Raw genomic sequence first — 25,533 nt, 5'->3', positions numbered from 1 at the left:
GACCGATGAGTACAACACGCTTGTCCAGTCCAACTTTGACCTTAGAGCTGCCAGGCTCACCGCAGAAGGAGCAGCCCTCATGGACCGAGGAAGAGCGGCAAGCACACGGACTCGAAACGCCGAGCGCCAAGCCATCCGAGATTTATCCATCAGTCTACCCCTCAAGCCAGATGCCACCGACGCTGAAGCCCGAAGGAGAATTGGAGTTGAAGAAATACGACTACGAGAAGCGTCCCGACGAGCAGGGGACGACCCCAGGCGACATGAGGCTATCCTCGAGCGGTTCCGCAACGAGGTCTGGGATGAAGACTGCTCCAACCTATCCGACTACTGGCGAGAGTATCGCAGGAGGCAGAGGCACTGAAGGGAGCACCCCAGTCCGTGGAGGACGCGAGGAAGCCGACAGTGGAGCGCCAAGGAGGTCGCCCAGTGGAATGCCGAGCAGGTCGCCCTTCAGCGTGATAGTGAAGGAAGTGATGAGGGACATCAAGAGGGTACTCACGGAGCAGGTGACGATGGTACCCCCGACATTGGACCTCCTTCCTTGGGATAATCTCTACGGACTAATATCCGAGGATATGGTAACTGACCCCCAGTGGTTACTCACAGAGGCCGGGGAGGATTATCTAAACGCGCGACTCGATGGGGATGAATATCTAATGAAGAACATCATAGAAGTTGAAGCATGGCACCGGGCAGCGATTGTGTGGAACATCTGCCACCCCGAGTATTCGAAGCCAGGGTGTGCGGCTTATCGACGACCAGCGCCGATGCTGCACCCCCTTGAAACAATGAAATTTGAAGCAGCAGGAGGAGGAAACAACGAACCCAATGATGGGTGGGCGGATGAAGGAGCAGGACCCTCCTCTCGTCCCGATAAGGGGAAAGGGTCTACTGTACCCCCGCAACCTCCATGGGAACTGCCGTCACAGCTGCCCAGTTACCCAGGGGGGTACCCGCCACCTGGAGATAACCCCCGACTGCGGTCACTACCACGACCGCCAAATCCACCGGTTCCCCCAGTCCCGCCGTCTCCCCCAGATCCCATCCCTCTGTGGCAGTTGGCCCCCGGCGTGGTAAACAATCCTTGGAACGACGTTAAACCCAAACTAATCACGCAACCGGAGTACTTCGAAGGAGTATCCTCGGATATCAACTGCTTCCTTCATCATTGTGAAATGTACTTCCAAGTCTTCCCCATGTACTACACAATGAATGATCAGGGACAGAACCCTTACCACATTACGTTCGCCCAGGGGTACTTACGAGGAAGGGCAAAGGAATGGTGGAGGGACCAGTATTACCGTTACAGGGACCCTTGGGGACACTGGAGGTTTCCGTCATGGGTGGAATTCTCCCATGACCTAACTGTTCAGTTTCGTGAGATAGCCGAATTAGCCATCTGGAAGCAGGAGTGGAAGAAGGTCCGTCAATCGGACTTCAAGTCGGTGGTAGAATTCTTTGCGAAGTTTGAAAGGCTGGCTCACAAGTGTGAGGAATTCGAAGACGAGAAGCAGATGTTCGAAGTGGTGGAAGCGGCGATATGGCCTATGGTCTGTAACACGGTTATGCATGGGGACAACGAGCACCCCACAACCTATGCCCAGTGGAAGGCACACGTCTTAAGGATCGACGCCAATTATCGATACAATATCGCCCAGGGGTTGGGCAATAAGTCCTCCTCGAACCAAGGAAGTGGTTCGGGTCAAGGCAATCAATCATCACAGAAGGGGGGGGGCCCGAGTTCGAGTGGCGATAAAAAGGACACCACCGGCACTACCTATGGTGGAGCGGGCCAACCAATGGAAATCAACAAGTTGCGGAGCGACAAGCAGTGCTTCAAGTGTGGGAATACAGGGTGGAGCCAGAGCCATAAGTGTCCAGAGGACAAATCAAAATGGCTCCCCGTCAAGCGTCCTCCCCATAAAAAGATCCCTACGCAATGACTACGCCAGCTGCTCGCTGAGGCTGAAAAAGAGGAGAATGGAAAGGACACAAAGATCGAGGAGGTCAAGGATGATAAGTCGTCAAAAGACGAGCCGGCATCGAAATAAGCGATTCGACGGCATCGGCCAAGGACTTAGTTTCATCTGGTGCGCACTCATGTACTTCTAGTCGGACTTATACTATGTATGTAGGTACTCCGTATCAACAATATACCAACTTTTTCACCGCGTTACCTGTAGAAGAAACTGAAAAGAACGAATCGCCAAACAACAATGGCGTAGGAGGGGATTTCCGCCGCTCAACGCAGTCTGCGTCAAGCAATGAACCCCTAGGGGCTGGTCCACCTCTGACACCCCCGCTTGACCGAATGGGGAAAGTTCTGGAGCACCCAGCAAGTGCCTCAGGTCAAGACAAGATGGATGCCAGACATGGTGGTCATCGCCCTGGCAGGGAGAATCGGCCGACGGCCCAGACTGGCAGGCCTTCCACTCAGGTTGTTCCTCCAGTCTCTGGTGGAAAAGCAGCTGAGGCGGTGAGCCAAGGGGACCACCTACACTCAGTAGTGGACTCACCTGCAAACGGTGCCAACCCCCTTGGGGAGCCAATATGTGTGCATCTGCCTAGGGTTACTGAGAGTACCGCCAGCATTAGGAATGAGGATAAGTATGGATCACATGTGGGGGTTACAACACCGAGCACAAGCACCTTTGGCCAGGGCTGAACATGGGGCAGCGAGCCCTCCTCCACCCACTCGACGGAAGGCGACCAAGTGCCGCCGAGGGGCCCTTTTCGGCCCAGTGACCAATTGCCACCTCGAGGCAAGAAGCCTCTTGTTTCGTTAGAAGAAGTCAAAGATGAGGAAGCCCATTTATGATCCGATATTCCGGTCACAACGCCCAAGGGGAAGTCTCCTGTGACCCCCGAACCCGAATTAGTGCCAGAGGCCAAACGGGCCATTCTCGACATGTATTATGAACCATTTGGAACGCATTGGACACGTCGAGCGCTACGGCTTGCAAAGAACGAGTCAAGTGCTTTCGCCACCCTAAAGCGGTGGGTACATCCGAGGAGGACAGAGGAGGTGACTGTCGAGTTATGGGACTCACTCAAGGAGCAGCCAGAGACGGCAAGGGAAGCCCGGGACAAGTGGGAATGGATGGAGGACTTGAAGAGGGCCCCCATGTACATACGAGGAAGGAAGGGGCGCAATGTATCCATTAACGTGCAACTGGAGACATTAGACACGAAGGATATGTTCGCTCTCAAGGTGCTAGTGGACAGCGGAGCCACTGGGAGCTCCATTGACCATACCTGGGTCCAGGACCATGGGATCAACCTCAAAAAGGCAGCTCACCCCGTTCCGGTCTATAATGCTGATGGCATCAGGAATAGGGGAGGAGATATTACCGAGTACGCCGAGGTACACCTGCAGATAGGGGACCACATGGAAAGAATAGAATTAGCCATGGTGGACCTAGGCACCACACCCCTGTTTCTAGGGCATGATTGGCTACAAAGGCACAATCCACTTATCGATTGGGACACTGGGGCAGTCACACTTGCCTGCTGTGCCTGTCGAAAAATTCCCTTCTCCCTTCCTGACACAGATCCCTCAGCACGGTGGGAAGAGTACGAAGAAGGAGATACCATCTTGGTAATAGACTTTGAAGAAGCCTTCCATGTGCGAGCTATGGGGACTAAGGCCAATGAACTAGCTGCCCGGGCCAATGCGAAGAAAACGACGAAGTCTTTCGAAGAAATCGTACCAGAGGAGTATCGAGAATTTTGAGATGTTTTCGATAAAGAGAACTTCGATGAGCTACCCCCGCGGAAGCCTTGGGATCATGCCATTGAGCTGATTCCTAATGCCAATGCCAACTTAGACTGTAAGGTCTACCCTCTTAACCCTGCGGAGCAGGAGGAGCTGGACAAGTTCCTTGACGAGAACCTTTCCACCAGCCATATTCAAGCATCGAAATCCCCCATGGCATCGCCTTTCTTCTTTGTCAAGAAAAAGGATGGGAAGCTCCACCCAGTACAGGACTACCGAAAGCTAAACGAAATGACCATCAAAAATCGGTACCCATTGCCACTTATCGGGGAACTAATGGATAGGCTGAAGAAAGCAAAATATTTCACCAAACTGGACGTGCGGTGGGGGTATAATAACGTCAGGATCAAACAAGGAGATGAGTGGAAAGCCGCGTTTCGAACCAATTGCGGCCTTTACAAACCCTTGGTAATGTTTTTCGGACTTACCAATTCTCCAGCCACCTTCCAGTGGATGATGAACGATATCTTCAAAGAACTCATCTCCGCTGGAGAGGTGTCCATTTACCTAGATGATATTCTCATTGCCTCTTCGACGAAGGAGGATCACCGGCATATTGTGCGAAAGGTACTTCAAATCCTTCGGGACAATCACCTCTTCCTGAAAGCCGAGAAATGTGAATTCGAAGTAGAGGAGATGGAGTATCTAGGCGTGATCATCAGCAAAGGGAGGATTCGAATGGACCCGGTAAAGATCGCAGGATTGCTAGACTGGCCGGTCCCTCACAAGAAACAGGAGCTGCAATCCTTTTTAGGATTCTGCAACTTCTATAGGAGGTTCATACGGGACTATAGCAAGCACGTCAAGCCCCTAACCTTGCTAACAGGGAAAGCTGACTGGCGGTGGGGGGAGGCCCAACAAAAGGTGTTTGATAAACTAAAGGAGCTGTTCCGAGAAGACGTAGTGCTAGCAATACCACTGGACGAGGGAAGGTTTCAGGTAGAGGCAGACTCAAGTGAAGGAGCCATCGGGGCAGTTTTATCTCAATGGCAAGAAGAGAAATGGCGACCAGTGGCCTTCCTCTCTAAAGCCTTGTCCGCCATGGAACGCAATTATGAGATCTATGACAAGGAACTCCTAGCCATCATGATAGCTCTGGAAGAGTGGCGGCAGTATCTCATGGGCACATGAGAAGACTTTGAGATCTGGACGGACCACTCCAATCTCCAGTACTTCCGTAAGCCCCAAAAGCTCAATCGGCGACAAGCTCGGTGGGTAACGGAATTGGCGGAGTACCAATTCATGCTACACCACAAGCCGGGGGCTCAAAATCGTAAAGCGGACCTACTATCCAGGAGAGCGGATCACGACCAGGGGAAGGAGGACAACCGTGATGTAACCCTCCTGAAGGCGGAGCATTTCCGAGCCTTAGTAATGCCCAGTCTAGAGGAGCTCCACGAAAAGATCAAGCTGGCCACCCACGATGTGCGCAAATGGGATCGAGACATCTCGGACTCCCTCAATCACGAAAAGGGGGTTACTCGAGACCAAGGACTACTCTGGTATGATGGACGCATTTACATCCCCATGGATCATCGACTACTAGGGGAAATCATAGCCTTGCGACATGACCACGTAACGGCAGGACACCCGGGGATAGAGAAAACCAAAGAACTCGTCTTACGAGACTATTGGTGGCCTCAGATGCGCTGAGAAGTGGAAGCATACGTCAAGGGGTGTGAAGTCTGTCAACGAACTAAGGCGGATCGCCGTCCAAAGAAAGCCCCCCTTCATCCAAACGAAGTCCCAACGAGACCGTGGACTCATATCTCCGTCGACATGATCACCAAGCTCCCTAATTTGAAGGGACATGACTCCATCTTGGTTATAGTCGACCGATTTTCCAAAACGATAATTCCGGTCGCCTGCACTGAGGAACTCACCTCCCTCGGGTTCGCTAAAATTCTACGAGACTGCATTTATGTGCCGTATGGAGCAATGCCGGAGAAGGTCATTTCGGATAGGGGAGCAATCTTTGTGTCCAAGTTTATGAAGGAGTTTTATGCCCTTATCCAAGTCACAGGGAATCCCTCCACTGCATACCACCCACAAACAGACGGTCAGACCGAATGAGTCAATCAGGAGATCGAGAAGTACCTCAAGATGTTTGTAAACTACTGACAAGATGATTGGAGTGAGTGGCTACCACTGGCCGCCTTCACCCACAATAATCGAACATATTTGGCCACGGGCTTTTCTCCCTACAAAGTAGTCTTCGGAAGGGATGGGCAAGTGATCAAGACTGCCCAACGCCCAGACATCGTCCCGGCAGTGTCGAAACTAGTTTGGGGAATTCAAGAGGTGCAGGAAAAGGCAAAAGAGTCACTGGAACGAGCAGCCGAATCCATGAAGAGGGCCTACGACAAGCACAAGAACGAAGCCATCGAATACCGAGTAGGCGACAAGGTGTGGCTGGACTCTACCAACCTGAACCTTCCTCGCCCCACCAAGAAACTCGGGGATCGACATGTAGGACCCTTCACTATCGTAGCCAAAAAGGGCGCCTCCGCTTATGAACTCAAGCTCCCGGTGGGCTGGAAAATTCACAACCACTTCAACAAATCCCTTTTAACACCATACTGTGCCCCTGAATTTTCCAATCAACCACGTCCAGAGAGACCACCTCCCGAATTGATTGACGATGAAGAAGAGTATGAGATTGAAGAGATTGTGGAACAACGGGACAAGGTCGTCGGGCATGGACGAACCCGTCGTATGATCACCAAATACCTGGTAAAGTGGAAGGGATACCCCAATGAAGAGAACTCTTGGGTGAAGCGCTCAAATATGGCCAATGCAGAGCAGCTCGTGAATGAATATGAAGCTTGTATCCAAAAAATCTCATGGACAATCGATGGAAAGGGAAAAACAATGGGAATCGATAACAAGATACCGACCAATGACCTAGCTGCTTACCATGAACCAGACACCCCCTGTCTCAGTGAGGTAATCACGGTTCCATCGTCACAATGCTCGGTGCCAGCCCACTCGGAGGAGATTGACATGATAGTAGAGGAGATGCCGATAAATTGGCATCCTGCCTTTAATCCCGAATTGGAAAAGGACTTCATCGAAGGAAAATGGCCTAAGGTATCAACAGACGAAGCAGACGGCATACCAAGAATAGAAGAAGATGATAGCGAGGAAGAGGTAAACCTCCAAAACCTCCAACGAATCCATGAAAATTGGAATGACGATGACAAGGACAATGATGACGTTCCAACCTTTTACTCCGAATCTAGACATTCAACCACGGATGACGACGAGTGGGAGTCTGATGACTCATTCAGGACAAACGAGTCTTAAAGAGGGGGTAATGTTACGGTTTATTCATTTTTCTTCGTTTTACTCAGCCGGTGACATGCGTGCAACACGTTCACACATGTAATTTTGCGAATTCTAGGAATGCAAACGTGTGTGTGCCCCGTGAATAATATTAGAGTGCATGTAAGGCATAGAGCGCTACACACTGAGGCAGAAAGCACTATAATAAAAATAATATGAGTAGAGCGCATGGCTTAGACTTAGAATGGCACACTTGTGTCATTTAAGTGTGCAGTCTCAGTGCTTATACACACACACTGTGCCCTCCTCTGCAGTGTATCACTCAATTAAATTCACTGAAGATAATATATTGAAGGTGCTTTGCGCTACATTGATCTATGACGTGCGAACCCTGCCGATCCGGCAATCACCGAGAAACGTCATCCTGAATGAAGAATCAACAAGTCCGAATACTCTAAGGAGTTCTTGGCCGGAGAGAAATAAAACCTGCTGCCCATATGAAATATTAAACTAGAAATGGTTGCGCAGCAACCAATAAAATAAAACTCGCTCACTAGATAAGTTGCGTGGCACTGTAATTAAATCCGTGGAGCCAATAAGAAGACACACGCCGCATGGCACAACGAGGCTAGGCCTTGCCAAGTGGAGAAAACAGCGGTAGCACACGTGCCGACACGGAGTGCTGAGTAAAATAATGATTACTATCACTACGGCTGATGCGGCACGCAAGGGAAGGGAGTCCGAGGTGGAGCATTGTCTATTTTCAGTATTTACATTTCATATAGTTAACAGTAAATATAAGAGCAGTAGTTACAGGTAGTTAGCAAGTTTTCAGACCCCCGCAGTTGTACTACGAAGCAGCGTGCTTAGTGTACAACGAAAGGATTTTATTTGAAGCTTCGAGCGAGAGAGTATTATTGAACTTAGAATTATTTTGAACACTCTGAGAGCTCGCGAGGCACACCTTGCTCGAGCGCGCTTGATTCATTCAAGTAAAGTACAGTAATTGATTGCGCTCTACTTAGAGAATATTGTATTGTGATAACTTGAATGTGCATTTGTGTTTTTGGAACTTGTTTGTGAATTCCGAGTTATTGCAAGTGGCAGAGGTTCGAACCCTTTGGCTTGTCAGTAATCTCTGAGGTTTTTTTTGGTTTATTCCCAAGTGGCATAGGTTCAAACCCTGTGGCTTGTGGACATGTTTTCTGTGTTTGTGTATCTCTGGATCGCATAGGTTAGAACCCTGTGGATCTACAAACGGGTTTTGAAGTGTTCTCTGCTTGGAGCGCAAGGCTTTAAGTCGTGTTAAGTGTATTGTGAAACGTTGTGGACACTTGTGTGTTGCATGCGACGTATTTTGAGGGTTATACATTCTTGTAGAACATTTGGGGGCTTGCGAAATAATACTTTTGCCTTGAGGCCGAGCGATTCTGTCGCTCACCTCCTGTTCCAAAAGCATTTGGACTTAGAAGATTATTATATTGCTAAGCGCACTATATTATATTGTAACATGCAAGGATTATTTCAATACTACTGCTATTGTGTGCTTGTATCGCACATCACCCCCGAACTACTGAGGGTTTGTGTGTGTGTGAGTGTGAGTGTGGGTGTGTTAGTGTTATATACGCTAGTGCATTTCTAGCTTGGCGCGCACAGAGCCTCTTCACCGGATTACTCATATGCGATCATTACAGACAGTTTCTCACAGTACTATTATTAGCATACCAAAGTGTATTTAAGTAGAGCCTCCACTGGTCTAAACCCCAGCTTCGGCTAAGGTTTAATCTACCCAACTCAAAGCTCCCTGCTTCCGTCTACCTGTCCCAATCTTCTTTGACGTTGCCTTTGACTTGCTAGAGTATTGTCCACCGAAGTGCAAGTGGCAATCCTAGTACGATCAGAGTCAACTATTAGTTGGTTGATAACATTTCACCTGAAATGGTGCAGTTATCTACCATAGTTTCATTTCTCATGCTAACTACACTCTGCAGACAAACTGTGTTTTAATCTGTAATCAGGTGATCAAGCAAGTATGAGTCCAGAGACTGGTCTACTCGTGAGGATATGCACTGCAGTAGCCATGCTACTCTGATATCCCGAATTCTAGGTGAGACGACCCCATGAATTCCGTACTACATTTCCCAGCCTTCTTGCTGCAGCTGCATTCTTGAAGACTCCCATAGATGCTTTGACTCAATTTTATTGCACGTGTGATGTCTATTCATATCTCCAGTTGGCAGATGTGTACTGCTCATCAGGAGCAAATAAAACAAGTGAACTCAGAGGATGTCTGCAGCCTGGATAGCCTAGATCAGCCCATCTCCATTAGGGTATGTAAATACTTCACTCACCCGATGTGAGAATATCTTATAATTCTCCTCATTGTACCCTCTACAGCAAGAATGAATCTATGTAAATATCGACGAGCTCCACAATGATCAGCCAGGCGGTTGAAGGCATTCTGTTATTTCGCCTGTAAATTCTTCATTCCCAGAGCCAGACAGCACCTCATACACTCAGCTCGAATTAGAAGTGCAAATATTTCCTCGTGCTACTCCCCTGCAAATATTTCCTCACACTACTCCCCTGACCCTCACCATTATCTGGACTGTTAACTGCTCTGTGGCTCATATGATACAATACATTTCAGCCTTCCTTTCTAATATGAATGAAATCAAGGCACTCGGGAATGAACTGGAAATCATATTAATTGATTATGTAGCGGCAAATTCCTTCGTATTTGTCACCCTGCATTTCACCAGTTCCAGCACATTGTATTCCTTCCTATTCTTGCTCATCAGATCCTCTGCTTCATGACAACCAATGATAGCATTCACCATTCAGCGCTGCTTCTCGTCAGCCACACATTACCAGGATGTATCCATAAAATGAAGCAGATACCTTAGATGGTTTTGTCACCTGCTGAATATGGATAGGCTGCACATTCTCGATGTGTTGCTTGAGGAGGAGTAGCATCCCTTTGGCCTGGTACAGCGCTTGATGATACACTCACTTGAAGTTTCTTCCTTCACCTCTCACAATTTAATATACTGCCAGTAGGTATTATTACATGCAAGATCATACCTTGCTGAAGATATCTCTAATAGACCAGTTCAAGTATATCAAGATCATCTTCACTGCATGATTTTACCTGCAGAGCTAAGTATCTTCGAATGTGGACATTTTGAAAGCTCCCCTGCTTAGTGTGCACTTAGATGTTCATGCGTCTTTCGAGCGCAGGTGGAGTACACTGCTTGGAGAGACCTTGGTGTTGTTGTGTCCTAGACTTCCATCCACTCGCTTGCTTGCCATTGCCAGATAATAGAAGAATGGGACCCATCAACTGATGGGGCAAGAGATAGAGCCCCATCTCCAGCAGCGGAAATTACTGTTCCATTCAAGTATTTTCTTGTGTGTCCCCATAATGATAATTTACATTTCTTTCATCAATCTTGATGTTGTCTCTCAATCTTCATGACCTTTCACATATATTACAATGCTATTTGGTAGATGGTGAACTGGTCAGAATGCCAGCCATTGACACTCCTGCTGTTCAACAAAGGATAATATCACTTATAGACCATCGAGCATTGGTTGCGGCCCGGTCCTTCTGTGACCACATGGACTTTAGGGCAGGGTTCCAAGTCATACCATTTACTATCACTAGTTATACTGCATTTTCCCTCTTGGACCTAGCAAGACGGTTACAACATAGGTGCATTCTGAATTTGATACTCGAGGCTACCCAGTGCAAGCAGCATATGGTCGTAAGTCTTGTTCTAGTGCTCTCTCATGCTATGTATGACCTTCTCCAGAATTCCATAAGGAACACAATCCAAAACACAGTGCCAGATCTATCGTTACAGTCATCTGAAACTGCTACCAGAAAGGTAACTGGTTTCATGGTGAACAATATTCCTATCACTGATCTGCTCTCCAGATGGCTGGTATCTGCTCCCTTCCTCAGGAACTTGTTGACAAAATCATTGATGAGATATATAATGACTCAGACCCAGAGACTGCACAGTGCACCCTGGAATCGTGTGGCCTCATCAGTAGGATCTTCGTCCGCAGGACTCAAGAGCACCTATTCCACCATATCATGATTAGGTCGATCCTCAAGTGTCAAAGAATCCTTGCATGCTCACAAGTCCACTCATTCGCCATGTCCCTTACCATCATCCTTCAGTATCTGTGTCACTGTGATAAAGTATATCACATGATATCCCCTCCCAGGGAGCTTGCCTTACTCATTGACACACTCCATCATGTCAATACAATCAAGCTCTGTGGGATGGACTGGAAAGAAGTACCTCAGGGATTGATCGATTCCCTGACATCATGTTCCCTCATATCCATCACTCTTATGTACACACACTTTCATGATTCCAATGCTTTCTATTCATTCCTATCCCGCTTGCCCACTCTTTGTCAGATCTCCTGCTTCAAGACAACCATCGATAGCAGCGAGTGGCCTCCTTTCAGCGCTAATTTTGATGCATCTCATCAGCCGCATATCACTGAGCTGTCTCTCTGTAAAATGAATCAGATACCAGCCATGATTTGTCACCTGCTCTCTCCCCGGTGAATCTGGGAGGGCTACGTGTTCTTGAGGTATTTATAGACAAACTTGACCAGTTTGATCAGGCGCAGCACTTCATAAACTTCACAATGCAATCTCTCGAAGTTCTTCATGTCTTGCACTTGATCATGCCACCAGTAGGTATTACATGCTCTCTGTCTGGGTTGATGATAACCCACTGATGTTATCAATATCTTTACAGATCGGTCCGAGCATTTTCCCATTGAACACGTGAAATATATCATGATCGAGATAAAGTGTTGTCACCTAGGTGTCTTCAACTGGTGGATTGAACATTTTGAGATTTACCCAGCAATGCGATGCTCTTGTGTGCACCTCCTTGTCTGCAGAACCTTAACTCAGGTAAATGCATTAGCGGACACTGCTTGGAAGAGATTGGATATTGCTCTATCTCAGACTTCCATCCACTCACTTGTTGTTACTCTCTTCATGACGAATGCCAGGACATGACCCTTGAAGTATTCCCCTGTCAAATCCTTGATCAATGAAAATCTCCCTATCTTGATGAGTTGCAAGATTGTGCATGTTCAGCTTGGTATGTACAATGGTGTGTGACCTATTTATATATACTGAATTGTGATAACTGACTCCTCCTGGCTTTCATAGATGTTATAGGCAGAAATTTTCTTATAGACTAAGGAAGATGTTGAGCATTATCTTGCTTCTGAGTATTTGGAGTATTCATGTCTCTTTTTTTTTCTTTTGTATAACTATAATTTTCCGAGAGGGGCACTGGAAAATTGGATTGATTGCCCATCGCTGATCGAGCTCATGTAAATAGAAGTAAACTACTCCTAGCGACCACGACAGCTCATTGTGAGAAGTAATGACAATTGTAGCAGCATTACCTACTAGTGCATGACTCTGAACTAACAGTGAATTCCACATCATGCATTCTCATCCCACAATAGCCAAGGGTGCAATAGCGACAGCACGGGTTTTGATTCCCCAGCTATGTATTGTGAATTCCTTCCCAAAATTTATGTTTGCTTCCCTTTTCCTTGCCCCGCATTCAAGTTGGGGTACGATTTCGCTTTCATATGTGGAATGGGTGTTTGACCATTGTATTAAATACAACTTATTTTTTTGGGAACCGTATGTATCAGCACTCAGTATAAGTATGGGTAAGTGCAGACTCCAAATTATGTCTGTGTAAACTATGAGGCTTATGACGGGGAATAGGTGTTCGGAAGAGAAGGAGTGAAGGAATTGGAAGGCTTGTCGGATACAGTTTAATCTTTGCAAGAAAGATGTGCTGTTCCTGTTATGGTCCTCGATACAACTCATGACACATGGAAGAAGCAAATAGGAATATGGAAAATGTATCCATAGTGCTGCATTGTTTGTGAGTTGTGGGTTGTTCATCAGTCTGTCTCGGGTTTTCAGAAGATGAATATCAGGTAATCTTAATCTGCTTTCCCATCCTCCTCTTGCTCATGGAAATATAATGAAAGAGAATGAATCCCTCCCCAATGCCATCTGTTACCTGCTCTTCTGTGCAAAAGCACACTGAACAGGTTTTTCTGATGATGATGTGCAGGTCCCTCAATGGATTCTCATCTACTAGCCCTGATGTCACTTGTGCTGGGGTTTGAGTCCCCATATCCTAATGCGGCACGCCTCTACTGCAATTGCGTTTTGGTATGATATGCCTGAGGTCAATTCGATGCCATATGCATTATCTTGTACATGCACCCATTGGCCGAATGGTTACTTGACAGTTCAGCTTGAGGTTCGATTCCTCGTATGCAAATATCGCAATTTCATCCCAATTGTTTTAGGGCTGGATTTGATAAACATTGAAGATGAAGGTATGGCTCCTTCTATCCGAGTTTTTGACTTTCTTTCTATTGGCGAAAGGTGTTTCATTGTTTTACATGTTGTTAGTTTGCATGCATGAAACCGCTCAAGTGTTGACCATCTGGCCCTTGGGGTTCAAGAATCAATTCCCCATATCCTGACCGACTGTTCAGATGGGTTGATGAAAATTAGCCATGCTCCGGAAATGAGAAGGAAATGATCCCGACTACGAGACATTTAACTCATTTTCTTTATCATTCGCTGATGCGGCAGGTAGTCATAGTTTAGTCTTCAGTGATACGGATTCACGGCTGGTAAACTGGTAAGTCACTATTCAGGATTTATTTGTAGTGCTTCACTCATACAATATGGTGTACATGCTTAAAATACGTAGAATACATCCAAAGAACGACAAAGTGTTTCCCATCTCTCCTGATCTTCCAAATCCAAAAGCGCAAACTCCCCAGGCTGTTCGAATTGTAATCGTTCCAGCCTTCGACAATCACCAGGACTCCCGCTTTCATACCGAGATTCTGGCATTCGGATAAACATTTTCACGTCACATTCTGGTATGCTGGGTGCAATTTCAAGGGTATGTAAAGAGAGGAGGAGGGAATTTTTCTTTTTCCCCTCTGCGAGAGTGAGACCACAGAGCATATCATCAGGTATGATGGTGGTGGAAAGCCGGAGTAGCATGATATGGGGTGTCAGAGTGAGGAATCTAAGGAGCAGCTTGGTATTATCGGAATGGCCAAGGTCACAGTTGATGTGTAGGCTCATAAGCGTTGCCGATCCCTCAAACCTAGTAGGAAACGTGGATCGAGATGCCTTGGTGAACATGAGTGATAAGAATGTAAGCGATGGGAGCCTGAGGGCATTGAACAAGCGAGCCATGGACCCTTCACATTTCTTCTCTTTGAACTCGAGTCTCTCCACGCAAGGCATGATGATCGCACGGTCCATCAGACCCAGATTATTCATTTTGTGAACTCTGAGAATAAGCCTCTTTGCAGATGTTAGTTGTCGAAGCACCCGGACACAATGATGGCTGGATGCATCGGAGCAGGAGAACGTTTCGATCTGCTTCCATGGAAGGTTGAGGAAGCTGCATACCATTGCGTTGTGCTTTGAGTGGAAAACGCGAAGTTCTGGAGCATATATGACTTTATTTCCAGTATGTGATAATTGAATATATTCTTCCTTTTGATGAGAGAATTGATTTCGAATCTCTGAAGGACTGGGAAAGAGTTTTTCGTGAGATATTTGATGGATTCAGGGCATAAATTAATAGTGAGATCGGTCCATTGGGGGATGGTAGCCTTGAGGAGACCGAGTACAGAATGTTCACTGACGCAGTAGTTGGACCATAGAGAGATGGAGAGATCGCACTCCCGTGGGCGTTTCAGGTATAGCCCGACTCTGAACATGTACAGACCGTCTGAGAAGCCAGTTTCGTACTGATCGAGGTCAAGTGCGATGTGAGACCAGAGCATTGGGCATGCGAGGGTAATGGTTTGCCATCTTTGGCTGATGTGGGATATGGACCAAGGAGAATGATGGGGGTTAAGAGAATCGAGGGTTTTCTTGATGTGCATGGTGTGGAACATGCTGGATATGCACCATGAGAAGATCTCTAGGAGTATGTCGTTGCATATGAAGCGGATGGGGTGTAAGATGATTTTAGCATCGCAGATGATGGTTTCTGCTTCTTTTTTCTAGCGCTTGAGCGAGGCGAGGGTTTCCTGTGCTAGGGAGATCTGTGTGTTGAGTTTGGATAGTGTGGATTGGCTGTCACAGAGAATGGATTGGAGGTAGTCTTTCTTGGCTGGAAGGGGTGGTTTGTTTTGGGATAGGAGCACCTTGATGCGACGGAGCAGCGCATCATCCGAAGCAATATGTCCTCGGTGTGTGGAAGAACAAGCAGACATCTCTATATAAAGTATATTTTTTTAGCAGAGTGCGTAGATATGATGCTCTTTCACTCACTTGAATATAGGAGCAGCACGTATCGTGGTTGTTGGTTAAGCCCTGTTTGAGATTCACAGAGTGAGAGCAGAAAGGAGGTCATGCCGAGGCGCCACATGTGTGGGTCCAGAGTCATGCTGATTTGAGCGAATTGACTTGTTGCTTGACTGGTTTGAGCATAAAAAAAATATCCAATTAAAATGTTGGATGGGTTGAATTTCCCAGAGGGGCACATGGGGACCACTAAGCCCTTTTGCGAGCTGTATCTTCTTCCCCAGTGTCTGTATGCCTTTCCCCTGCTTAACTGAATTGTTTTGTTACCAAGTGTTCTGAGACCAAGGTCAGTTTTGTCAAGCTGATTCAGTATAAGGTGTTATTTTCTCATCAGACCCGGGCTACATACGTACTTCCAGCCGGTGCATTCGAGAGAACACTGACGAACTTTGGTCCCATCTAGAATTCTGGTACTCCCTCTACGAAGCTACTCCTTGCCAGACATTTCCTTGGAATGTCGTATGTAAATCTTTCCCAACACGCTCCTGGATGCGAACCCGATCTGAATTGCATCGACAGAGGTTGCTCTATAATCCACAGCACAAAGAAGTATGTCTTGTACGTGTCACTTTTCAGTTTTTTTCGGAGACCACGGCTTATAGTGGCGAGGGAACAGGGTGTATCTTAGCCCGAAGGCGTTAATCCGTCTCAAAGAATTGCATGGAGGAATAGCTATAGAGGTAGGCCTTTGCGGTATGATAGCACTTTGCGAACATGGAAACATGGGTGAGTGGCTGAGTTTTGACGTGTATGTGTTACTTCACCCCTTTTGCCAGTCGTCATATAGATATCCCGTCTAGTGGCTGTGGTAAATTACACAAGGGTTCAAGTCCCCAAGGTCCAATGCTCCTCTACAATAATGCTTTTTATTATCACATTTGTCGCTGAACAAACCTCCTTTTGAAGAGCACTTCTGCACTCATGCTTGGGGGTTTGAGTCACACGCATCGAAAAAATACATAAAAGCAGACACAAATGCACACTCGGAAGGAAGGAAGGGAATCGAACATGCCTTAGAGTCGCAGTCTTTGTACGAAAATACAATCCATCTGCTACTTGCTCTTGGAATTTGTTTTTCTAACCAAGAATCTGGCACAGATTTATCCTGGGTGAGAAAACAAAACACCGTAGGAAGTACCCGTAAAAATGCATGACGACCAGTTCCAATAATATATACCACCGTCCCAAGCATAAGCATAAACAAAAAGATATATGAAATGCATGGACCATTGGCAGATGAGCACAAGGAAGGGGTCGAACTTCCATAGGCAGGGGGAAGGGACCACTGCACCTCTTGCGCTTGTAGTCCTACTTGGATGAAAATAATGAACTTCGAGTGTTTGTGCGTAGGACAATCCTATGGGAGAGGTAATACGAGTTCAATGTGTAGCATGTGACGTCCAGCCTGCAAATGATTGTCAGGTGATGCCTAAGTCTTTTGATTGGAAGGGTTACAAAAGCAGACGTAAGAGAGTGAAATCACGTCCCAAATACACGGCAATCTAATCCGGACTACTAACTTGCCTCCAAAAAGCAGGTTCCAACCACCTACCCCACCCTCCAATCCTCCAATCCAACACACTCAAACCCCACCGCCCCACCCACCCTGGCCCTCCCAGGCGAACAAAGCACCTTGTTCCCAAACATTACACACCTCGCGGAGGAGCCCTCCAACAAGATTTATCGACGTACAAACCATACACCCCGTCGTCCCCGCCACCGAAACTGAGGTAATCGGGTTCGCAGAGGGCGATGTAGGAATTGCGGCCAGTGGGTTTGTACACTGAGAGCTTGCAGTTGGAGTACCTCCATAGGAATTTGCGAAGGGTGAGAGGAGGAAAGGAGGGAGGAAGAGGACAGGACTTACGATTCACCGCTGCCATAATACCCTCTCCCTCTGCTCTGCCGTATTCCATCGCCTAGAAACGCACTGAAGATAGTGTCACCATCGTCTTTGATGACGACGAGTGCGCCGGCAGGTTTGGGTTGCTCGGAGAGGGAGTAGAGGGCGTTGAGTGATATACCGTGTTGATCTAGGGAGTAGAGGAGGGTCCATATGCGTGCGAGATGCGACAGCGCAGGCAGACGCGGTTGAATCTATAGTCGGGTCAGCTTAGGAAAATTAAGACGAAGGGTGTACGCACCATATTCGCTAGCACAGCATTCAGCATGCCCGCCGTACACTCTCTCCTCCCTCTTAGCTCCACCCATCTTCGCTATCTCCCATATTCGGGGGAGGAGCTGACAGAGCCTTCTCATATCGATGCTCCTTATTCCCCAACACCCTCTCGAGTTCCTTGGAGAACCCTATATCCCAATCGTATCCCTCCCCATGGTAGCCCGGTGCGCCCGTCGGTGAGATGTACACCACAGAGGACGTCTCGGAGGCACTGCTGTGTGGTGCGGGCATTGCCGTTGAGGATGTGGGTGTATAGGAGAGCGGGAGTTGTGGTACCAAGATGACGGGTGTGATGGATACTAGCGAAGATGAGAGACTGGAGGTTTTGGTACTGAAAAACGATGACATACAAGGAATTAGACGGGGAAAAGCTCCACATCGCGTTGAACGTTTATACGCGACTGTACGACTCCTCCCTGATACGAAAATATCTGCTAGTCTGCTTCATGGCTGTACGCGGAAGATTTGTTTCTGTATGGTCGAGTGAATAAAGGGCTTGACTGGAAGGCTCAGAAGGACGTGAACATACGAAATTCCATCGCCAGAGTGCTTATGAAGGCGGTTGCTGAATCTGCAACAATGCAACGAGAAATTGTATCTGCTTCATACGGGGTAATGACAGTAGCGAGCATATCAGGCTGTGAATAGAGCGTGCTTAGCAACATCTCTGCTAGTCGGGGGAGTGGCTGAGTGCGCGCGCGCCTGGGAGATGTGAGAGAGCAGAGTACTACATGTAGATGTGCATATAGTCAGCTTGATACCACGAGAATTGTAGTGCGCGCACCAGATTCAGTAGCCCTGTGTTTTTACACACCGGCAATGCCTCCCTCCTCTCTTCCAAAACTCCGACCTCTTCTTGAGTCCAGCCCAGGAGATGAATGTAGTCACTTTAAGAGCATCTTATCTTGATCTGACTATGGTCTGGCATCCAAGGTTAGTATGAACAGAGTGCTCACTGTTCGCAGCAGGGGAGAAACTCGGGATCGGCAAGTTCCGGATGCCGATCAAGCAGACATCTCTATATAAAGTATATTTTTTGAGGAGAGCTCGTAGACTTGATGCTTTAACTCACCTGAATATAGGAGCAGCGGGTATTGTGGTTGCTGGTTAAGCCGTGTTTGAGTCTGACGCAGAGAGAGCGGAAAGGAGGTCATGCCGAGGTGCCGCATGCAGTAGTCCGGCATCGGGCTGATTTGCTGGGTTCATTCTTCTGACCACCACTGAGGCGGTTGTGGATATCATCTATTGGACATGCTATCTTCCTGGAGACCTGGTCCAAGGAGTCGTCAGAAAAATACGATACAAAAATGGCCGTGGTCAGCCTTATGGTGGATGAATTTTCAGTTCGCTTTCTTCCGTTTGAAAAGCTGAGGACAAATCTGAAGGTTCCATGTAGTTGTTCAGTTGACGTTAACTTGGCGTTTAATCTACATGCTCAGGTAAGCTTCTTCCTTTTCTATGGAAGGTACGCTCCCGTCTATTCAGAGTTCGTACACTCGTGCGCGAAATCTGAAGCTCTGCAAATGTGTTATCCGTGATGTCTGTACCCAAGACGTACTCGTTTCCATGAATCCTTGAGCATATCCCACCTCCCGTGCCGACTTCTTTTTCGACTGTTAACCAGAATAAGCTAACAACTTCGCTCTAGGAGGAAAAAGGCACAACAAATCGCCACATATCCGCCACGGAGGTGCTGGAACTTTGACAAACCGTGAGTTGTGACTAATGAACATTACATATTTCTTTCCGTGACTAACGTGTTCGCACAGATAAGTACACCAATGGACCCGTCAGCGGTGATCTGTGAGCATTGATCCCCATTCTGTGTCGGCCTCAAGTCGATTGATGGCATTAGGAGACCACCTATTTAACACCTCTGCACAAAAGGTGTCTCAGGAGAACGAACATGTCACTTGTGGGAGCTCTTATTCCAGGGTAATTATGTTCGCTTGCTTGGACGTGCCTTTTCTTTGCGCGAGGACCCATAAAACTACCTAGATATACGGAACTTGAATACCCATTTTCATAACTCCCTTGACTCATAAACGAGTAGGGTGGTGAAATCAAAGAAAAACTGATCAATGCCGGACGTGAGGGTTCTCGGTGTTATCCCTTAGAGTACCTGGGGGATCCGCCGCTACGTAATGCGCGTTCTCCTCAACACCCGGCAGAAACATAATGTATGTGCACACTAGGTCATTGTATAACAACGTTCTAAAGCTTACGTGAATTAAAGATATGCCTTGATGAGCTTGAACTTGAAGATATTGTTTGACGTATGTCTTTTCCTCTTAGTCCGCGGCTGCTAACAATACGCAGAAAATAAGAATACGTGGACGGCACCTCTGACTTGCAGCGAACATGCCTTATTACGCATAGCGGGTATACATTCGCACCGTGTTTTAAAATTTATCGACCCGTACACTGCTCTTTGCATTTTCGCAGTGTCGTGAGGATACACATTCTCTCTCTCTGTAATAATGCTCATCTCACGACTTGCCTTCCTCGTGGAGATTACGTTGCTCTTCTCCTTTATAGTTGTAGGGATTATCATCTAACATCGCTTGCTCTGATAATCGGGGACAAGATGTGTAGCCGATAGGGGAATTTTGGAGGATCGGAATCTCTTTCTCTCGCTGTGTTCCGTTTTCCACGGTAAAAGTATTTCGTTGCCCAAGCATAGACCCGGACGGGTAGGGCTTATACAATAACAAGAGCATTCAGGCGCACTAAGCTCCTGAGTCCCAAGTATATGGACCAATACCCACGAGGAAGGAATCAGAGTGGCAAGAAGAACCGCTACGTCTCTCGGCCTCGGGAAGAGCTTGTTATCCCTCACGGCAGCCTGAAAAAAACCCAAGTGTTACCCATAAGAATCTCTGCCGGTCTTATATCTCTCGGTTGATTCGTCAAGTCCTTTCCAAGACCGCGCCCTAGTGAACATTTCCACATAGCCCCCCGGGTTAAAGACTCTGGTTCACAAAACGAACCACTCGAATCCGCGATTTTGCGTGAGAAAAGACCGCCAACGCAAAGAAGAAGCTGACAATTTCACTGTAGCGGGCTTGAAGAAAAACATTTGGGTCCAAGTGCACTGTTATGCTGCAAGAATGGTTTACCTGAGATAACGATGCGCCTGCATCCGTCCCGGTCGCAAGGCCTAAAAAGATAATGTCAACTGCATAGATCAGACGCGCACGAGGAAGGGATCGAACTTCCCGGAAGGGCACGTGGGGAGGGAACCACTGCACCTTTTGCGCTTGTAGTTCTAATGTATGAACATACTGAACTCTGTGTTTCAGGGAGAGGTAATACGAGTTGAACGCGTAGCAAGTGACGTCCAGCCTGGGAATTATCGTCTGGCGAGGACGAAGTTCTTTTATTTGTAAAGCTACCAAAGCAGATGTAACAGAGTCAAATCGCGACTCTCTGTGTCTCAAATAGACGTCACTCAATATCGGATTCGTTTCCAAAAAACCAAAACTATCCCACCCTCCAAACCTCCAATCCAACATTTTCAAACCCTACCGCCCCACCCGCCCTGGGCCTCCCAGGCGAACAAAGCATCTCGTTCCCAAACGTCACACACCGCGCCGACGAGCCCTCCAACAAGCTCTTATCAATATAGAGCCCGTACGCCCCCTCCGCCGAAACTGAGGTAATTGAATTCGCAGAGTGCGATGTAGGAGTTTCGGCCCGTGGGTTTGTACACCGACAGCTTGCAGTTGGAGTACCGCCATAGGAATCTGCGAATGATGAGTAGAGGAAGGAGGGAAAAGGATAGGACGTACGATTCACCACTGCCATAGTACCCTCTCTCTCTGCTCTGTCGAATTCCGTCCCCTACGAACGCGCCAAAGATGGTGTCGCCGTCGTCTTTGATGACGACAAGTGCACTGACGGGTTCGGGTTGCTCGGATCGGGAGTAGAGTGTGTTGAGGGATATACCGAGTTGGTCGAGTGAGTAGAGGAGGGTCCATGTGCGTAGGAGACGGGAGAGTGCTGGGAGACGTTGGCGGATCTGTAAGTGTAACCAGGTCAGTCAGGGTGTGATTATCGAGATGGAGGCTGTACACACCATATTCGCTAGCACAGCCTCCAACACGCCAACCGGACTCTCCCTTTTCCCTCTCAACTCCACATCTCCGATCTTCCTCTCAATACTATCGCCCGTGCTCGCCGGGGGAGGAAGAGGAGCCGTCGGAGCCCTCTCATGCCGATTCTCCTTATTCGCCGGCTCCCTCTCCAAGTCCTTGGAGAACCCTTTATCCCAATCGTACCCTTCCCCACGGTACCCCGGTGCGCCAGTTGGAGGGATGTACACCACAGAGGACGTCTCAGAGGCGCTGCCGTATGGTGCGAATGGTGTTTCGTGGGTTATCTCGACGGGGACGACGGAGTGTGGGTGCGGCAGGGGTGCGGGTATGTCAGGGTCAGGGTAGAAGGGAGAGTCGAGTGTGGTGCATGCGGAGGGTGAAGTGGACGGGAGGAACGTGTACATTCATCGGTAGGGGAGCATTTGGGTGTGGGTTGTGATGCGGTGTGAGATGGATGATGTGGATGCTCTTGGCAGGGCGGGGGTTGCCGCTTAGAGTGTTGGTGTGGCGCGAGGGTGTCAGGAGGAGGGCACGATGGATACTAGGGAAGATGAGAGACTGGATGTTTTGGCGCTGAAAAAATCATCGTCCATATCTGAGGCCTGAGGTCGTGTCAATCCCAGTTAGTGGCGGTTCCTTGGAACAAAACAAAGGTTCGTCTAGCAACAGTTCGTATAGAATGTCTGTTGATATAATCCAAGCGGGTATGGAAGCACACGAGGGATCAGGGCACGAATACGGGATTGACGCAGTACATGAACAGTGAGTACGTAGTCAATCGAGTAGAGAAGAAGAAAGCGTAGCTACGAAAATTTACCGGTATGTACACGTGACTGATTACCAATAAACACGCGAGCCACGAGCTCGATATCCAACAATGTCCCCTTATTCCGCTCCTGCGCTCGTTTCACCTCGTCGAGGAATGCGTGACTCGTGTGAGGTTCTGTATGCACATGTGAGAAGGGGGTAGTTGCTAGAGGGTCTTGGGAGGGCAGGACAGAGACAAAAGCGCCGAATTCTCCATCTGGGGAGTGAGCGAGTCTGTGAGGATGGAGGGGGGTGGGTTGGTGGGAGAAGCGCGAGGCTTAGGTGGTGAGAACAGTGTGGCGAATCTGTCGATCATCTCTTCGAATTCTGGCGCTGGGACGGGTATTAGCGGTGACATTGATGATGCCATTATGACTGTATGGTCTCAGTAAGTGCCTCTATGCAAGTCGCGAGGCAACGCACCTTTCATTTTTACATAAACCAACTCCATTAACTGTTTCTATCTCCCTTTGGTCGTGTGGTTTCACAGTATCAAGTGGGCTCCCCGTCTAGAGACTGGCCTTTGATGCTATGCAGTCCTTTCTTTCCTCTCTTTCAAATCGTCGGCCACATCTTCAGTCCAGCCTAGGCCGCCACACTGAAGACCGTCATCACTTGATCTATCCACAGTTCAGTCTCCAGGTTTAGTAAGAATAGAGAAGGAATTACAGATGACTCTCCGCATGACTTTCGACTCTCTCTTTTCTGGAATCGCCCCGCCCATGTATATCCACGTTGTGAACACTTATATGCTCCCACTACACATGGCTTTGGCATACATCCCGCCCGGGGAATAATTGAGAAACTTAGGGATGTCCCAATACGGAGAGGTTTATATGCCGGACTCAAGACAGGCTCAGTGATTGGAAACAGCGAATCATTTCTCAGCGTGCTCTATTGGTATCTCGGCATTCCTGTCATCATCCGACATATGCATTGAACGGAAACGATGCTTCCTTGCACCCGCACAAACTGAAGGGGCAGTATGTGCAACCGCAGAGCAACGTGTGTTCCCCTTTGAAGAATTCCTTCGCAGCCATTCATCCACTTATCACAAACCAGACACCCCGCAGATGAACTTCCAGAGCGGAAATTATCACTGCGAGTCGGACTACCAAAGATTTCATAGCGGAATGAATTTTATATGGCTCCAGCCACGAAACCCATATTTTCAGTGCTGGTGGGTGGATGCACAACAGTTGTAGGTCCCTGTCAAATTTGGGTATCAATCCTGTCTAATTTAGGTACAGTCATACTAGAAATACCCAATTTCTCACGAAACAGCTTCTTTCTTCCCATCCACGATGTCCGTCGATACCACTGTTACTCCCGAACCGAGGTTCATCATCGCTATCAGTGGAGGAAAACATGTCTTTCTTCGGTGGTCTGATGTTGTTGAATATGACGTGAGTTACGATCTAGCCATCCGTGGATATATGTGTTCTGAAAAGCAGGTGTAGTCCTTAATTACTACATTATATCGCCACTTTGGAAATGAGCTTCCGAGGGACAAGGAGAACATTGTCGTGCAAACTAATGATTTGGACATCTGCCTTGGGATATTCATTGATATTCCAAGCGAGCTGTGGGGTGATATTAGCGCACAGATAAGCCGCATCAGAGTCGTGAATAAGTGTAAGTTCATTATTAGTATGAGCATTTTTCGCGGGCTGACCTCCTATCAGGGTCTAGTGAATATAAGCGAAGGTAGCATCCTTCGATTGATTATCTACTGTGCTACCAACAACCGAGTCTCAATGGGCATTTCGACATGTTCTCGCACACAAAAAGGTTCAGATAAGAGCGCAATATCATCGCAATTCCACATCCTTCTCCTCAAGTGCAGACGTCGATACAATACATCCCCTGAGGCAACGCAAAATGAAAAAGAAAGAAGCAAGAACTTGTACCTTAGAGAATTTATACAACTGTCATGTGTGTACGGCATCAGCATGGCCGCATAAAGAACGAGATAAGGTTTACTTTGATGAGATGCATGTCATCACGCTCCCTTTACTCCGCAATTTGCAAGAATATGGAACTCTGCACCCTCCGAAACAACCTCAGCTCAGTGAGAGCGTAAGTCGGAGCATCCATGAGGCTTTTTACAGAATAAAAATGGTAATCGGCGTAATTCAGGCAACACACGCAATTTTCGAGAGCCGTAGTTCTAGGTTGCTCCCCGAAATTGGCATCTGGATTTGTATCAGTCACAAGGTCGGGCTAAATATATCCAATGGAATTTGAATTGGTCTTTATGATACACTCTCACGAAGCGTCTTCTTTCTCCCCATCGATAATGTCTACTGAAACCAACATCGCAGAGACACCGGCATCTACTACCACTGCATCTGCCACCCCCGAACCGAGGTTCATTATCGTTTCCAAAGGCGCGAAACGTGTTTTTCTGCGGTGGCCAGATGTAGCTGAATATGACGTGAGTATATCAGTGTCATGAATCCTAAGGCTCTGAAAAGAAACACAGGCCTTATTCGTTGCATTAAATCGCCACTTCCCAGAGATCCACCCTCAATATAAGAATAGTTATGCCATTCAAACCAATGATTTAGCCATTTGCGATGGGATATTTGTCGATATTCCCGGCGAGTTGTGGAAGGAGATGAGCACAAAGATAAGCCGGATAAGAATTATGGACAAGTGTGAGTCACCTTCACAATAGCTGTTTCTCGCAGGCTGAAATTCCATCAGCTTCTCATGAATATCGCGTATTGGGGAGGTAGTACGGTAGCATGCCCGTATCAAATCTCCAAGGTATTGTCGACGACCGAGTCCAAGTAGACCTACGTGCGCTTACGCATACTGCAATATCATCATATTTCCGTACCGTCTTACTGTTTCATGAGTAGGCAACAACACAGCTCTAGCCTAATGAGGCGATGTGAAGCGGATAGGGAGACCTACTTTGGAGGTATTCCCCAAGATTTGGCCTGCCACCAGCGTATAT

General features: G+C 47.7%; 6 protein-coding genes across 6 annotated transcripts; 2 read left to right on the top strand and 4 right to left on the bottom strand.

Annotated features, from left to right (window-relative positions):
- Window positions 1-13,847: 13,847 nt before the first annotated feature.
- On the bottom strand, window positions 13,848-15,061 carry EV420DRAFT_1695574 (uncharacterized protein; the record flags this gene model as incomplete). Its single annotated transcript, XM_060479408.1, has 2 exons — window positions 13,848-14,514; window positions 14,580-15,061. The coding sequence occupies 2 exons, from the start codon at window positions 15,059-15,061 to the stop codon at window positions 13,848-13,850; spliced, it is 1,149 nt and encodes a 382-aa protein (XP_060328555.1).
- A 120-nt stretch (window positions 15,062-15,181) lies between these two features.
- On the bottom strand, window positions 15,182-15,567 carry EV420DRAFT_1481606 (uncharacterized protein; the record flags this gene model as incomplete). The annotated part of the gene is made up of 2 exons (XM_060469784.1): window positions 15,182-15,396; window positions 15,453-15,567. 2 exons carry the CDS (start codon window positions 15,565-15,567, stop codon window positions 15,182-15,184), a joined length of 330 nt encoding a protein of 109 aa, XP_060328554.1.
- A 1,018-nt stretch (window positions 15,568-16,585) lies between these two features.
- EV420DRAFT_1481605 (uncharacterized protein) lies at window positions 16,586-18,043 on the bottom strand (the record flags this gene model as incomplete). Its single annotated transcript, XM_060469783.1, is given in 6 exon segments — window positions 16,586-16,842; window positions 17,140-17,291; window positions 17,353-17,582; window positions 17,630-17,696; window positions 17,732-17,995; window positions 18,015-18,043. 6 exon segments carry the CDS (start codon window positions 18,041-18,043, stop codon window positions 16,586-16,588), a joined length of 999 nt encoding a protein of 332 aa, XP_060328553.1.
- A 3,168-nt stretch (window positions 18,044-21,211) lies between these two features.
- On the bottom strand, window positions 21,212-22,362 carry EV420DRAFT_1555565 (TLD-domain-containing protein). Its single transcript, XM_060473646.1, has 3 exons — window positions 21,743-22,362; window positions 21,456-21,685; window positions 21,212-21,410 (listed from the first exon to the last, which is right to left on the bottom strand). The coding sequence occupies exons 1-3, from the start codon at window positions 22,163-22,165 to the stop codon at window positions 21,284-21,286; spliced, it is 780 nt and encodes a 259-aa protein (XP_060328552.1). The 5' UTR covers window positions 22,166-22,362; the 3' UTR covers window positions 21,212-21,283.
- A 1,342-nt stretch (window positions 22,363-23,704) lies between these two features.
- EV420DRAFT_1765759 (uncharacterized protein) lies at window positions 23,705-24,499 on the top strand. Its single transcript, XM_060480838.1, has 4 exons — window positions 23,705-23,769; window positions 23,819-23,974; window positions 24,029-24,203; window positions 24,254-24,499. Exons 2-4 carry the CDS (start codon window positions 23,873-23,875, stop codon window positions 24,277-24,279), a joined length of 303 nt encoding a protein of 100 aa, XP_060328551.1. The 5' UTR covers window positions 23,705-23,769; window positions 23,819-23,872; the 3' UTR covers window positions 24,280-24,499.
- Window positions 24,500-24,605: 106 nt separating this feature from the next.
- On the top strand, window positions 24,606-25,367 carry EV420DRAFT_1749498 (uncharacterized protein; the record flags this gene model as incomplete). The annotated part of the gene is made up of 4 exons (XM_060480283.1): window positions 24,606-24,785; window positions 24,845-25,005; window positions 25,054-25,228; window positions 25,249-25,367. Exons 2-4 carry the CDS (start codon window positions 24,868-24,870, stop codon window positions 25,365-25,367), a joined length of 432 nt encoding a protein of 143 aa, XP_060328550.1. The 5' UTR covers window positions 24,606-24,785; window positions 24,845-24,867.
- Between the last annotated feature and the right edge of the window lie 166 nt (window positions 25,368-25,533).

Source organism: Desarmillaria tabescens, assembly GCF_030435595.1.
Source record: "Desarmillaria tabescens strain CCBAS 213 chromosome Unknown EV420scaffold_27, whole genome shotgun sequence".
Lineage (NCBI taxonomy): Eukaryota > Fungi > Basidiomycota > Agaricomycetes > Agaricales > Physalacriaceae > Desarmillaria > Desarmillaria tabescens.
Note: the sequence above shows the minus strand (reverse complement) of the source record. Positions and strands in the feature narration are given on the sequence as shown.